At 42.1% G+C, this 15,058-nt stretch overlaps 1 protein-coding gene across 4 annotated transcripts in view; it reads left to right on the top strand.

The window, feature by feature from the left end:
• The window catches only part of SMG6 (SMG6, nonsense mediated mRNA decay factor), a 239,990-nt gene that overhangs the window by 200,583 nt on the left and 24,349 nt on the right, over positions 1-15,058 (top strand). For 3 of the 4 annotated variants that reach the window (XM_018557148.1, XM_018557150.1, XM_018557149.1), the window contains 2 exons: positions 13,537-13,713; positions 14,756-14,758. In XM_018557148.1, coding sequence (XP_018412650.1) covers positions 13,537-13,713; positions 14,756-14,758 — 180 coding nt within the window. The remainder of the gene's footprint in view (positions 1-13,536; positions 13,714-14,755; positions 14,759-15,058) is intronic. The other variant, XM_018557147.1, reaches the window with a different exon arrangement.

Below are 15,058 nucleotides of genomic sequence, written 5' to 3'. Positions count from 1 at the left end.
ATGAAGTAGCTCCATGCGCAGGAATTATATCATGCCAGGCAGGCAATCAAGAGGCCCGAAAGCATCGAACCTGGGGGGGATCATTTAGAAGATAAGTGGGCCATAATGTGCTAATACGCTGTGAACACTAGCACATTATTGTAGGGCTGCAGCTAACGATTATTTTCATAATCGATTAGTTGGCCGATTTATTGAGTTCGATTAATCGGTTAATCAGATAAAAAAAAAAAAAAGGCTCCAGTGAGGGACTACTAGTTTGTGGTGAGATTGTAGTCCATCACGGGAGCAAGCTTGGCGCGGTAGAAGTAAAAAAAAGTGTGGTGTGCAATATAGTACATAATACAGCGGCGCAGTGCAGAATACCAGCAGCTATAGAGGAATGTAGCAATACTACATTATACTACATATGTACTATTGCTGGGATTTGTAGTCCTCTGTAGCTGGCGTTACTCTGCATTGCGCTGTATATAATGTATTATTGCTGGGATTTGTAGTCCTCTATAGCTGGTGGTATTCTCCATTGCGCTGTATAATGATTATTCTGCGCAATGCAGATTACCACTGACCAGTTATAGAGGAACTACAAATCCCAGCAATAATAAATTATACAGCGCAATGGAGAATACCACCAGCTATAGGAGGAACAACAAGTCCCAGCAATAGTACATTATACAGGGTGTTTAATGTATTATTGCTGGGATTTGTTGTTCCTCTATAGCTGTTGGTTTGGACCAATGGCAAAGCACCATTGGTCCAAGCTGTCCAATCAAAAAAAGAAAAAAAAAACACTGAGGACGTCGATCTCGATGCCTCAGCAGTGACGAGCAATGAGAGACCGGGAGGCTCCACCCTGTCTCCTCCCTTCCTCCTCCCTCCTTCACACTAGCCGGGGCTTTGTCAAGATATGGGCGGGGCTTCAGTGTGCGGGGGGCTGGGGAATGCCTCACCAAGAAGCGAAGGTACCGCACGTCACTGTACTGCATGCTACCTCACTAAACCTCACGAACCATGCATGGAGGGCATTAATCAGAGAGGCAACCGAGACAAAAAATAACCCTGTGGGAGCTGCAAAGCTCCACAGCGGAGATTGGAGTATCTGTCCATAGAACCACTTTAAGCTGTAAACTCCACAACGCTGACCTTCATGGAAGAGTGGCCAGAAAAAAAGCTAAGACACGTTTGCTGTTTGCCAAAAGGCATATGGGAGACTCTCCAAACATATGGAAGAAGGTACTCTGGTCAGGTGAGACTGAAATTAAACTTTTTGGCCTTTGGCAAGGAAAACGCTACGTCTGGCACAAACCCAAGACCTCATCACTCCAAAAACACCATCCCCACAGTGAAGCATGGTGGTGGCAGCATCATGCTGTGGAGATATTTTTTTATCGGCAGGGACTGGCAAACTGGTCAAAATTGAAGGAATGATGGATGGCGCTAAATACAGGGAAATTCTTGAGGGAAACCCGTTTCAGTTTGCCAGATTTGAGACTGGGACGGAGGTTCACCTTCCATCAGGACAATGACCCTAGGCATACTGCTAAAACAACACTCAAGTGGTTTAAGGGGAAACCTTTCAATGTTTTGGAATGGCCTGGTCGAAGCCCGGACCTCAATCCAGTTGAGATTATGTGGCATGACTTAGATTGTACACTAGTGAAACCCATCTAACTTGAAGGAGCTGAAGCAGTTTTGCCTTGAAGAATGGGCAACAATCCCAGTGTCTAGATGTGCCAAGCTTAGAGTACCCCAAGACTTGCAGCTATAATGGCTGCAAAAGTTGGCTCTACAAAGTATTGACTTTGGGGGTTAATAGTTATTCATACTCCAAGTTTTCTGTTTTTTTTTTATCTTATTTCTTGTTTGTATCACAATAAAATAAAATTTAGCATTTTTAAAGTGGTAGGCATGTTGTGTAAATAAAATGATACAAATCCCCCCAAAAAGCTACTGTAGCTACATCACTCACAGTGATGTTGAATATCTGCATCACTGCCTTCGAAATCGCATGCAGCTTGTGGGCCAAATAAACGGCGGCCTACATCACAAATTAATTTTAGCTTGATGACCAATTCTTTTTATTCTTGCAACACTTAGCGAATACTTATTAGTCATTCAATTAGGTTTTGTTTTTCTTTCAGAAAGTTCATGTTTTAGTTAGCATTTTAACATTTACCTGAAAGCAGTTAAGTAGCTTTTACATATTACATGTTCACTCTTCTGATTTTGATTTATAGAATTTTTATATAGTTTTTTTTTTTTTGGTGCTCCCCCTAGTGGTTTTAAATCGGGAACGTGAGCATTCCGGTTTAATGACTGTTGAAATAAGATCAGTTGGACTTTTACAGAATCTGTATTCTTTCTGGTCACACCTAACTAGTAGATTATTCAGAGGACCTGTGCCCAGACTATGGACATTAAAGATTTTTTGACATATATTTTTAAAGCAGTCTTGGCAACATCTGCTTATTCAGTGTGGTCTATTTTCCCCTTCCTAAAAGAACCTGCATGGGGAAAAATAGTTACATATTATGCTCACCTTTCCCTAACATTCGTAGTGCAGGGGATGACGCCATCCTCCTGCTGGCGAGATTCCAGATGATGCTGAGTACACCAGGTCTCGCGAAAAGATGCTGCAGCACAGTGCAGGATCGTCTACTTGCAATTTAGTAATCTGTACGTTCACCATGATCTCCCCAGTAGGAGGATGATGTCATGTGGTAAGTATATTATTAAACATTTCTTCCGGTTTTGTAGTTTCATTTTATTTTTTTAGCATGTATACTTTTTTTTTAAATGAGAACTATGAGGTGAGTGATTTTCACTCAACCTAATAGTTCGAGCCGACGTGTGACAATGAAACTGTCACAGGTCGGCTCTATAGATCGGGAAGTGAGCAAACGCATATCGTCGCTCACTCACTTTCCGATCATTTACCTGCAGAGAGCGGTGGCTGTCAGTCACCGGTCTCCACAGGGATTCCCTCCCCTCTCCGTTTCTCCAGCACTGACTCGGGGAACGGGCAGGAGAGGGTCGAGGCACAGCTGTACTTCGGGGGGCAGCACAGTGGTGTGGTTAGCGCTTCTGCCTTGCAGCACTAAGGGTCCCGGTCAGGACACCCATCTGCAAGGAGTTTACATGTTCTCCCTGTGCTTGCGTGGGTTTCCTCCGAGGTACTCTGGTTTCCTCCCACACTCCAAATACATGCTGGTAGGTTAATTGGCTCCTCTCTAAATTGTTCCTGTATGTATACTTGTGAGATAGGGACCTTAGATTGTAAGCTCTATGAGGGCAGGTACTGATGTGAATGTGCTCGATGTAAAGCACTGTGTAAAATTGTCAGCGCTATATAAATACCTGAAATAAATAAGAAATAAGACTAGTTTCGTCTAGAGAAAGTATTTTGATGACGAAACTAGTTGAGTAGGCAGGTATATGCTGCTATCAAGTAAGCTGAGTTGCCAGTGATCCTACATGCAGCTTTCTGGTTCCCCCTGCCTTGTCTGGAGAGGGAGTGAGGGGAACGAAGGGAAGACTGTAACCAAGCAGGCTAAGAGTGATATGTGAAAGATCTGACGAGATTGTAAGTTTTTATAACCGTTTTTTAATGAAAGTTGTTTTGAGGATTTTACACAATGCGATTGTTTTATCTTTTTTTTTTTTTCTCTGAGTACTATTGGCAATGGGAAGAGAGGAGATATTTGTGAAATATGATTGATATAAGAAATCTGGCCTTTATCTGAAAATTATCATGAATTTGAATATTGTTCGGAGGAGATATCCATTAGAAGTGACTACACTTTGAGAATTATTTATAAACGCTACCCGACCAATATTTATTTATCCATCAAATCTGGCGAGTGAGGGCAGTACTCAGAAAAACCCAACGTTTCTTTATTAACGGATTCTGGAGGATCTCGTAGAAGGATTGCACTTTTTATAAGAAGCACTTTTGCACTGTTTACACTGGCACTACTGGGAAGCAGTTTATCATGCTGATTTGGCACATTTAAAGCAGGACACTTTGTATCATTGTATTATTCGTTTTCCTTTATTATATTTAGAGTAGTTTTATTAGCGCAGAGTGATTGTGGATTTTATTTATACGTGTGGTGCATTTTACACACCCGCATACCCAGGGCAGCCATCAGGGGGGTATGGCCGATACTCATGTAAGGGGCCTGGGGGGCCCGCCCGGGACCCTTACATGAGTATCGGCCGACGGTGAAGAGCGAGGAGGCGGATGGGCCCCTGCAGCGGAGGCCTGGCCCTAGCAGCACAGGGCCCCAGCATTGCCGCTCCAGCGGCTTCGAGACAAGCTGGGGCCCCATCAGCGAAGCTGCCCGTGGCATCACTTCCGGCCAGTCCGGCGGCAGAGGAGGCCTGGTGTGCAGGGAAGAGGAGCCAGGAAGGAGGGAGGGGATGCAGCCCTGACCAGCCCACCTTAGAACCCCTTCAGAGCCCACTATATACAGTCTCAGATGGGCTGTGCAGCATCTATGGTGGGCTCTGCAGGGTCACTCTCAGATCAGTCCAGCGGGTCGCTAAGCCCTGCGTCCAGCGGGTCACTCAGCCCTGCGTCCAGCGGGTCACTCAGCCCTGCGTCCAGCGGGTCACTCAGCCCTGCGTCCAGCGGGTCACTCAGCCCTGCGTCCAGCGGGTCACTCAGCCCTGCGTCCAGCGGGTCACTCATCCCAGCGGCCTAAAGCTGTGTAAGGGGCCCCAAAATTTCTGATGGCTGCCCTGCGCATACCTGCTGCTTGATTAGGATCATTGAATTTAGGTGGGTAGGATTAAGCCTAGGACGCAGATATATTGAGAAAAGTAAACTTTAAAACAAGCTCTCACATCTGTAGCAGCGTGTACTGGGAAGTCTTTAATCTTCCAAGATCACAACAGGATTGAGGTTTCTAGCAGCTTACAAGCACCTGCTGTTTTACATTAGTAGGTAGGCTGCCAAGATTCTGCTCTCCATGGAAAATAAGGGAAGATGAGTTGTGATTTCAGTGCCCCTGTTTTGAAACTTGAGCATTATTTTCTCCCCAGTGCCTATAGCTACAGAGGCAAACAAGGCAATAATGTGCTTTTACTGCTTATACAGAATATGTAAATACTTTATTGTGTGTAGCTACCGGACAGGTTCACTTTGAGAGAGTAGAACGGTGAAAAGCTGTCGCTGAGCAATACTATATCTGACCTTGAGAGAATTCGAAGTAGGTTTTTGTTTGAAAAATGTAGTTTTTGGAAAGTTTGTTTGGTTTTCTAAAAGTTAATGGGATCAAATCAACAATTGTTTCGGACCGTAATGATGAACAAAATCGAAGGAGCAAAATGGAAATGTTTTTTTCTCAAATTAAATTCTAACTGTAAATGTTTTTGCTCTATTTTACTCCATTCGTTCCAAGATCAAATGTTAAAATCATACGAATTTTGACGTCTGTGGGGACATTATTGAACGCTCGGGACAAGATTTTTCCGTATCAATGTTTGTGTACAATTCTACCAGTGTATGACCAGCCTAAGATGTATGGATGCTATCGAACTGTCCTCGGGACTGAATGTCTTCTGAGCATTGCATGAACCTGTGAGCTAAGCTGAGATGTCGGGTTTATTTCAATGGGGAGGGGTAGGGAGCTGTGGGGATGAGTGTTGCTGGCTTATCAGAGGAGAATAATATTAGTTGGGACAGGCTTTCTTCTTGTCACTTGCTCTCTCCAGGAGCAGCCAGCAGATTTGGAATAGTGTCCTCATGTCTGGATATCATAAGAGAATCTTGTATATGTATAAATGTGTAAATCTTTACTTAGTGATTGTTTTCATCATGCTGATAACATTCACGTGTAAAAAGAAATATATTTATTAGGGATGCACTGATACCAGTTCAGGTACCAGTGCCGATACTTTACATTTTCACTAGAACTACCAGGGTTGCAGCAGTTGCAACTAGGACCTAGCTCTGGCGCTCCACCACTGACCTGAAATCATTAGTCGATATTGTTTGAGAAAACTGTCACATGACAATAAATAAAAAATATATTAGTACTTGGGCAAGTATCGGGGGGGGTGGTTAGTGCATATGTTGTTTAAGAGCTTTAGTCTATGGTTCATAGCAGCTCTCGAGCACTGCAGTTTCAAGCTACATATAGATATACTATATAAAGCGTATTTTGCCGTAAATCAATTTCTGCACTACGTATTCTCTCTCTTAATTTTATATTGGCATTTTGTTTCATATTTGTAAATGCATTTTAGCTTTTTTTATGATTAGCGTGCCTTTTATGTTACCGTGCTCAGTTAAATATCGGTCTCTGTTTGTCTATGTGTGAGTTTTTGTGTTCTAAAATGGCTTTCACATGTAAGGCATATAACAACATCTAACAACATTACATAACTGCCTGGTAGATAGGAATAGGGGGTGGAAGACGTGGGGGTTTATAGGAACTGGCATTAGTATGTGCAGCCAAATGAGAATTGTTGCCACAGTTATGCATCAGAGTGCTTTTATACCAGGAAGTGATTACTAAACCGATAATGTACATCTGCACGTCTGACTTCAACACATTGGGTAAGAGAGTCATGAGAACTCGGAGGGAGGCTGCTGCTCATCATTACTGTCCCACATGTCTAGGAATGCACACAATAGTCAGTTTATAAATAAGTATTCCTGTGGGGTTTAAGACAATCTCGGGCATTAGTATATCCATAGGTGGGTATAATTCTTCTTTAGGAATGTAGGAAATGAGAGATGTTCCTGTTATCACTGACTTTTTTTTCTTTTGGCTAGCATTTAGTTCCCTGCGGTGCAATTAGTGTGTGTCAGAGCAAAATAAAAAAACATATGTAGTACATCCCTGCAATACATGCACATGTCCCCATGTTTTATGTCTTTTGAAGAACCTGAAAGTACAGGAACATACCTGTTGCCACAATATGCTCACATCCTAAGTCTTGTTGTGGGCTGACAACACGCAGCATTTTTGTGGACTGAGCAGTGTCAGCCCTGCCCGGTTTTCTTCTGCTTAATTTTCTCAAACCCTCCAACTCATCACATCTCTACAACGTAGGCCCCAATCATTCTGTAGTCCAAGATGAGAACTAGTATGGCTAATTAGACTCCTTGAGATAACAAAGGAAAGCTCTGAATTTCTAATGTGATCATCAGGTTTTGTTTTGGGTTTTCGTTTGCACTTCTTGAACAGAAATAACATAACATTTTCAATGGTATATTTAACATAAACATAAATATAGCCATTTATGCCTTGAATTTCATCTGAAGCGGCCAAAAAATTCAAGTCGTGGATGGTCCTGCAAGGCTGAACAAGAGAAATCTAAAGGTGCCCATACACCTTACAATTATCTGCAGATTTTCTGTCGTCAGATGGAAAAAGTGCAACAAATTGGCCCAGGTGGAGATTACTCCATCCACACAGTTAAGTGCAGATGGAGGAATCTGTTGCACCTTTTCCATCTGACCACAGAAAATCTGCAGATAATTGTAAGGTGTATGGCTAGTTTTAGATGTGTTTTATTGTTAGGGTTTACATATACTTTAAATGTAAAGTTCACCCTTTTGGACCATGTTTAATTTTACACCCAAATTCAGGGTTCAACATGAACCATGGTCACTTCACAACCTTCACCTGTATCGCGGGGTCCTTCTCCCCGCATGCTGCTGCTATTTAATTTGGTGCAGCTGTGCGTGGCTCTGCACACAGTAACATCGAACATGTCATAGGATCTGGAAATGAAGGAACTTCAAGTCCCATCAGCCACCAAAGCAGTGGGAGTTGTAGTTCTCAATGGATTACAAGTGCAGTGATGTCACCACACTAGTTTATTCGTTCTTCCTAACGTCTATGTTACTGAATGTTCGTACCTTGGTATGGACAGGTGGAAGAATCTGCAGGAAATAGAGCAATACGCGCTCAATCCAATGTGTGCAATGCTTTACTGTTTCCAATGCAAATTGTTTTATAAAGTGTGCTTTTTTTTTTTTTTTTTTTTTCTTCTTCAAAAAGTGGACTTTACCTTTTAATCTAGCATCCTTATCACATTCATTTAAGCATTCCAATGCTATTGGGCCAATTGAGTCAGGAATTGGCTTACCAGTACAGTGTTTTTGGGGTATTATGGAGCATAATAGAAAAGGCCAATAATAATGATGGGGGGAAGATAAGAAAAGTAGACTAGCCCTACAAAACCAGTAACATGGATTCAGCTTTCACCAGGGACAATGTGCTACCCTTTGATCCACAATGCTGTAAACTTGATACTGGTTTACTCTCCATCCACGAAGGTCTATAAATACATTGTGAATAATCACTGTATATGACTGGTTTTCATCACCTTTATGGCTCTTCACAGACCATGCTCTAACAGTTGGTATTTACTGGTAATTTAGAATATGTTGAAGGTTGACTTTGACATTGTGTAGTTCTGGATGTTACTCAGATATAGCTGTGTTTAAAAGAGATGTCTTTTCCAAAGCAAACCTATGCTTCGCCCATGCACAGCAAAAAAAACAGCCGCACATGCTTACCTTACCTTCACTCCTGCACTGCTCCACGGAGATGCCAGAAGTAAGGAAAGAGGGGAGTCCTGTGTAAGCTATGCAAGTGAGTTCCAGTTGGAGCTTACACAGGTCTGAAGACTCTCTCCATACCAATTGGCAAGCCCCAGCACTGTGACAAGAGAGCAAATGGAGTAAGTCACATTCTATTTTTTTTATTTTTTAAGTCACATTTTATTTATTTTTTTGCTCTCAGCGGTTAAACAGGAGAGTCTGAAGAAGGCTAGTGTGTGCTGATGGGGTATTAACATAAACCTGCTTCTTTGCCCTGCAAAGTGATTAGTTGGTTTTAAGCAATCCTACAGAAGTTTTAGTGGATCAACAATATTCTGTTTTTAAAATATTTAAATGACATATGTCCAGGGAACAGAGATTTCCTACTTTGTATATGCAGGCTCTTCCATCTGCTTAGCAACGCTGCCCAATGTTGTGCCTAACTATATACCTCTCATACGACTGCAAGCCTTCCGGACAGGACTTGTTGGACTAAAAGCAATAGGCTTTAGATTCCTTGAGAGATCTCAAACTGCAAAACCTATGGCAAATATGGGGTACTTGCCCATTTGAATGTTAATGATGGGTCCTCTCCACTCGCAGTGGGCATGTCTGCATTTCTTACTGAGATGAGAGATTGGGTAGAGTAGTACTGATTGACATTCTGCTGTGATCGTGTCAGGTTTGCACCCTGTGAGAGGTTAAGTTGCACATGCAGAGCAACTTGTTTCAGGGTGCATAGTTGAGACTTGCTAAAAAAAATGCCTCAAGAGAAGGGAGTCTTCTAATTCAGGGTACACCATTACATGGCACTACAATTACAGAATCAGAGATTGGCCTCACAGAAAACAAAAATATAGAAGCAGTCCCCGGGTTACGAACAAGATAGGCACTGTAGGTTTGCTCTTAAGTTGAATTTGTATGCAAGTTGGAACAGGTAAATTTTTTAAGTGTAACTCCAGCCCAAAATGTTTTTTTTTGTTTTGGATAGCATGGGGAAGGGTTAACCGCCTGTAACGTTTGTTTTGCTGTATGTGCCCCTGTTCAGAAGATTTCACCTCCCTTTCTGTCCCTGTGACAATTGGATTTTGAAAATTGGAAGCAATGATTGGTGATAAAGCTTCAGTAGAGACACCTTTTTCCCATGATAACTCTTACAGGAGTGAATTTCCCTTCTTAGGGGTAGATTTCCTCACACTTCCTCTTGTCTCAAGGACAGGAAGTGAGATTAAATCTGCCTAATGAGGATACAGACAGCAGTATAAACCCACAGTGACCCGGAAAAAAAAAAAGAGGTGGGCACCCCTTGTCTGCACATCTAACGAGCCAACTTCCTGTAATGTACATACAGTACTACGAACCAGACCCAAAAAGGTGGGCACTCCTAGTTGGCACGAGCGTGGTACCATTACAGTGAATGAAATGCTGCGCAGTACACTTTGACTGCAGCCTGGGACCCCCCTGCTGTACAGTAATAGCCTCCGTTTGTAAGTAGGGGTCGTATGCAAGTCGGATGTTTGTAACTCGGGGACTGCCTGTAATTATAATTGCTGTGAAAGGAGTTTTTTTTCAGCTGCATAGTCTTTTGAAACATATTGTTGACTCATATGAAAGTATGGCATATTAACAGTTGGTGTATTTATAACTTTTACTGATTTACATTAAATGTGGACATAAAATATACAATACCAATAAAAGTAAAGCGGGAAGCATATGTGCACTGTAGAACAATAAAAGGTATAGTGTTCCAGCAGAAAGTTGTAGGTGGTAACACAGGAGAAAGATTGAGTATAGACTTTGTTTTTTCTTTTTTACGTCTCCTGCCAGGCCCTAGTAGTCTTTTGAGGGTTTCTTTGGAAAAGTATTTTTCTCTGTTTAGCGCAATTCCTCCATTTCTGCTGATGGTCTTCATTAAGGAAGTTCTCTACTTCCCTATAAATGATTCCATTCCCCTCTTTATTCTTTTGATGAGTAAATGATAACGATAAGCCCTATAGAATGCAGCTTTTCATCATTTTTAGTCACTAACTTACACCCAACATTAACTTGTTCTTATCTGCCCTTTTTCCAAGGGTTTAGCAGCAAAATTACCTCACTAATTGTGATTTTATGTTTCATACATCGACGTTTACCTGCTATTGCTGATACATGAGAAATGTAAAGTGTTTTTGAGGAGCGCAGCGTTGACATTAAAGGCTACAGATTAATGGAGAAAATAGGTTTCTTTGTTACATTTTATCTACTTTCAGCTCATTTGCTTAAAGAGCCACTCTCGGTGAAGGTTCTCATTCATCCAGGTCATGGTATATCTGGAAAACATAAGTCAAGGCAACTGGACTTGCTGTATTTTTTTTTCTTCTTCAAGACGTTTCACTTGACATCCAACCAGCTTTCTCAATTCAGAATGACTTGTACAAAAATTATCTGGGACTAAATATGGTGAATGTTGCTCCAATCCACATAATCTGTTAGTCGCAACCAGGTGTTGATGGAATTTGCATAATTGGAGCCAGGAGGTGTTAATAACCTGCCCAGAGAGAGGTGTTCAAACAGCATTGTATGTGGCAGACAATAGCTGTTTCACCCCCCCCCCACACACACACACCTCTATTTAAGCTTGGCTTCTCCATTTTTACATAAAGGGCCTCTTTTGCACCAGTCCTCCTGTCTAGGATATTGATTTCAATGGCGTTATATCCACGTGGCAATCATGGAAAAGGGTGCATGTACCTCTTTTTGCAACATGCACCACACATTTGCCAGGCGTGATTGGGGTGCCATTATAAAATAATGGCACCGCTAGTGTGGTCAGCAGTGGTGTGCGATTACGTGACCAGGCGGCCATCTGCGCGGTCACGGATCGCCTAGTGTGAACCTAACCTAAAATGGGTACAATGGAAGGATGTGGGCAGAATAGCAGAAAGGCTTCACCAGGGACACATTAGCTACCTTGTAAAAGCATTGCTCAGGCAGCAAGCTGCTGGAAACTATACCAAGTTTAAATAAGCGGGGCAGAGAGGGCGCTGCTGTGACTGGATGCGGTGATGACAGGAGGTGGAGGCTATGTCGGAATGCAGCAGTAGTGCTGGATCATGTAAGGTAAATAGCACTGAGCACCCCAATTCCTTTAAAAAAAAAAAATCTGTTGCTAGATTCACCCAGAACGATGAACATTGAACAAATGACCAACCTATTCCCAGCACTTTGACTAATAAACACTCAGAACACTGCCTTTTCAATCAAGGCAACGGATCAACTTTTACAGCATGTTGGTTATGGACACATTTTAACATGGAAAATCCCTTAAATAAGACAGTGCCTATTCATGACTCAGGAGGAACACAAAGAACATTTTATGGTTTATGTCTGAAGGATCAGACTGGCTGCCTGAGAATAATATCACAGTGACAAAACAAGAACAAAATCAGCTTTTTGTAGACAGTAATATGCTTGTGTGACAGTTAGTGACACGGTACAAAATTTACCTTTTTTTTCTGGTGATGTTTAGGGACCTTTTTATTTGTTTTTAACTACTTGTTAACACGTTTTCCTGCAAAGCTAAATTAGATATGTAGCTACATGTGTTGCAATCATGTGTAATAATGACTTCAAAACAAACTATTCCCATTTTACTTATTGTATTTCCACTTTTGCAGTCAAAGTTGACAAAACTCCCACTATATGTTTGTGTTTCTTTTTGACACATATCTAATAAATTTAAAAAAAATCTTACCTTTTAGATTTGTCTGTGTAGCCCTTGCCTCTCAGTTTAACTAACTGCAAACTTTGATATGTCCTATAGAAAAACTGAAGGACAGACTGAGCTTCCTCTCATTAACATACAATGCTTCTAGATCTATAGCCGTTTGTTAGGAAAGACCGCGTTCATATATAGATTACAACTGATAGTGAGCTTATGTTCATGTCCCCACCCCTTGCATTCCAGAGAGATATTCAGTACAGATAACAACTTTTCTTTCAGAATTGAGCATGTTTTGTGCAAGCAACAATTGATTTTTTTTAACTTGTGCTTTGTGAATGAGAAATCTGTAACAAATATAAAGCAGGTGTTATCCCAATTTGGGCGCAAAAGTGCAAATACACTTTAAGCCATTGTTAAGATCAAGAACAAGGTTAAACCGGCACAATGCTAGCTGTCTAATGGAATTCCTCATTTGACATATTAGGCAACTTTTCAGTTGAACTACAAGTTTCAGCATGCTTTATTAGCTCACTCAGTCACTTAATCACACGTTTTAGCCCTTAAAGGAGAGCTATGAGATGAGTGATTTCCACTCACCTCATAGTTCTTGCCGACCAGTGACAATGAGACTGTCACAGGTCGGGAGGTGAGCGAACACATACCGGGTTCGCTCACCTCTCGATCCTGTCACGGCTCTCTGCCGTGACAGGGGGAGGGGCTGGATTCCCCTCTCCCCGCTCCGATCTGCCAGCGCTGACTGGCAGAATGGACGGGGGTGGGGGCGGGTACAGCTGGCTCTGCCTCTAGATAGGCAGAGCCAGCTGTCACTCATGCAGCTGGGCGGATCCCGACGTCCAGGTCGGGATCCGCTGCGGCGTCTCAGTATACCGCGAGCTACAGCTTAGCTAACTGAGCTAACTGAGCTTAGGGTAACGGGAGGACGCTAGTTTGTGTCCTCCCGTTACCCTAAGGAGAACTATGGGGGAAAACACTGACCCCATAGTTCTCCTTTAACATTTTCTTAGTGTTTTCCTTAGCATTTATAGCTGCACTGTAATTATGCCTAGAAACAAGTGCTATGTGTTAGCGGGATTTTGGTTTTAGTCTAGAAGCCCACACGCCATTACACGCTCTGCATCTTCTCTCCAGATCATGTAGTAATAAATGAACTGGAAGATTCAGAGGGTTAACGAAACACTTGGCCTCTTTTCTTCTGCCTCTGCTCAGTGTTTTCCTTTCTCATTATCTCCTCTCCCTCCTTCTCCCCCTCCAGATTATTGCTGCGGATTGTAAGCGGGTCACAGTCCTGAAATATTTCCTGGAAGCACTGTGCGGACAAGAAGAGCCTCTGCTGGCATTCAAGGGTGGAAAGTATGTGTCAGTGGCACCCGTCCCAGACGCCATAGGAAAGGAAACAGGAAGCCCGGAGGGAAACCAACTGGAAGATCAGGTATTGGTTAAAATGTGGGGGAGACTGGGGTTTACCCACTGAGCCAGTGGTAAGAAATACAAGCAACCCAGGAAAGCCAGTCTCTCTGGCTTTTGTTATTTCTTCAAACAATTCGATGTTTAAGTGACTTGCCAAAAATTTCCTCCCGCATTTTGTGTGTGTTCACTACATAGGCAATGTCACCCCCATTTTGTGTGTGTGCATTCTTTATTGTATCCTCCTTATAGCGTAGTTTCCATTGTCCCTGTCTATCTACTACATCCATCATCTGCTGCTATTATTTTCATTTCTATTTTTTTTTTAAATAATAATGTGTTGCAGCCGAGACGGGAGAATGAGGAGAAAGGGAGGGGGTGCAGAGTTCAAATTGGGGATAAAGTTTGTGGGCGTACATCTTGGTGTTGCTCACAGGGTGAACTGAAGTCTATTTGACACGTACAGGAAGAGTTGACAGCACCCATCCCACTACCCCCTCCGCTGAACCCAATCTGTCCCTCACATCCTGATCTGATTAAGGAGTTTGAGGCAAATGCACCACACAACCTCCTAAGTACTTGTTCATTGCTAAAAGTGCTCTGTGTATGCTTCAGGGCTAGCCATATGGAATCGTAACATATCTGGAATCTATTGTACATGCTCCTTTACTGCTGTAAAATATTTTGTTCATAGACTAATTCATGGTTAGTATTTAAAAAAGTGTACACCAATGTGCACAAAGCAGCCATTTTCTGGTACAGAATTTTGTGCAATGAAGAAATCAAACTGCAACCTTATTTAAGTGTTCGAGTATGTTGGAAAACGGATCAATTTGTGTCATTTGTGTCCCTGTTGTGCCCTGGCAAGATTTCCTTTCACTTCCTATCCGAGCGGCCACCTTTCAAAAAATGGTAAATTAAGCAGAAATCTTTAGGGCGTGAACATAGACAACAAAAAACCTTTTTCTGGTTTTACAATTCTAATAGAAACATATTTTAATTCATGTTTGTGTATTGAAGAGCTGTTCCCTGACTTCCTATCCATTGATCAGCTGTGACCAGGACAGGAAGTGAGTAGAAATGTTTGCAACAGAAACGCAAATAGGTTTTGGCAGGAGTTCCACCTTAAAAGGATATAAAAGAAATGCAAAAAAATTTCTGAAGCTCCACACTCATATTGCAGTCACTGTCTGCATGTATGTTTAAGCGTCCATTACCAGTGGCCTTTGAAACAGATTCTCACAACTAAATTAGCAGTATAAAGGTTGTATAAGGCACTAAAGGGTTTCTTTTAATGCACCGCTTTTTTAAATTCCCTGCTCAGGTTTTTGATTAAAAGGTTAAATGGACAAAAATGCATTTTACACCCA

This window comes from Nanorana parkeri, unplaced genomic scaffold, assembly GCF_000935625.1.
Source record: "Nanorana parkeri isolate BGI_ZX_2015 unplaced genomic scaffold, ASM93562v1 scaffold269, whole genome shotgun sequence".
NCBI lineage: Eukaryota > Metazoa > Chordata > Amphibia > Anura > Dicroglossidae > Nanorana > Nanorana parkeri.
This window is presented reverse-complemented; position numbering and strand designations above follow the sequence as displayed.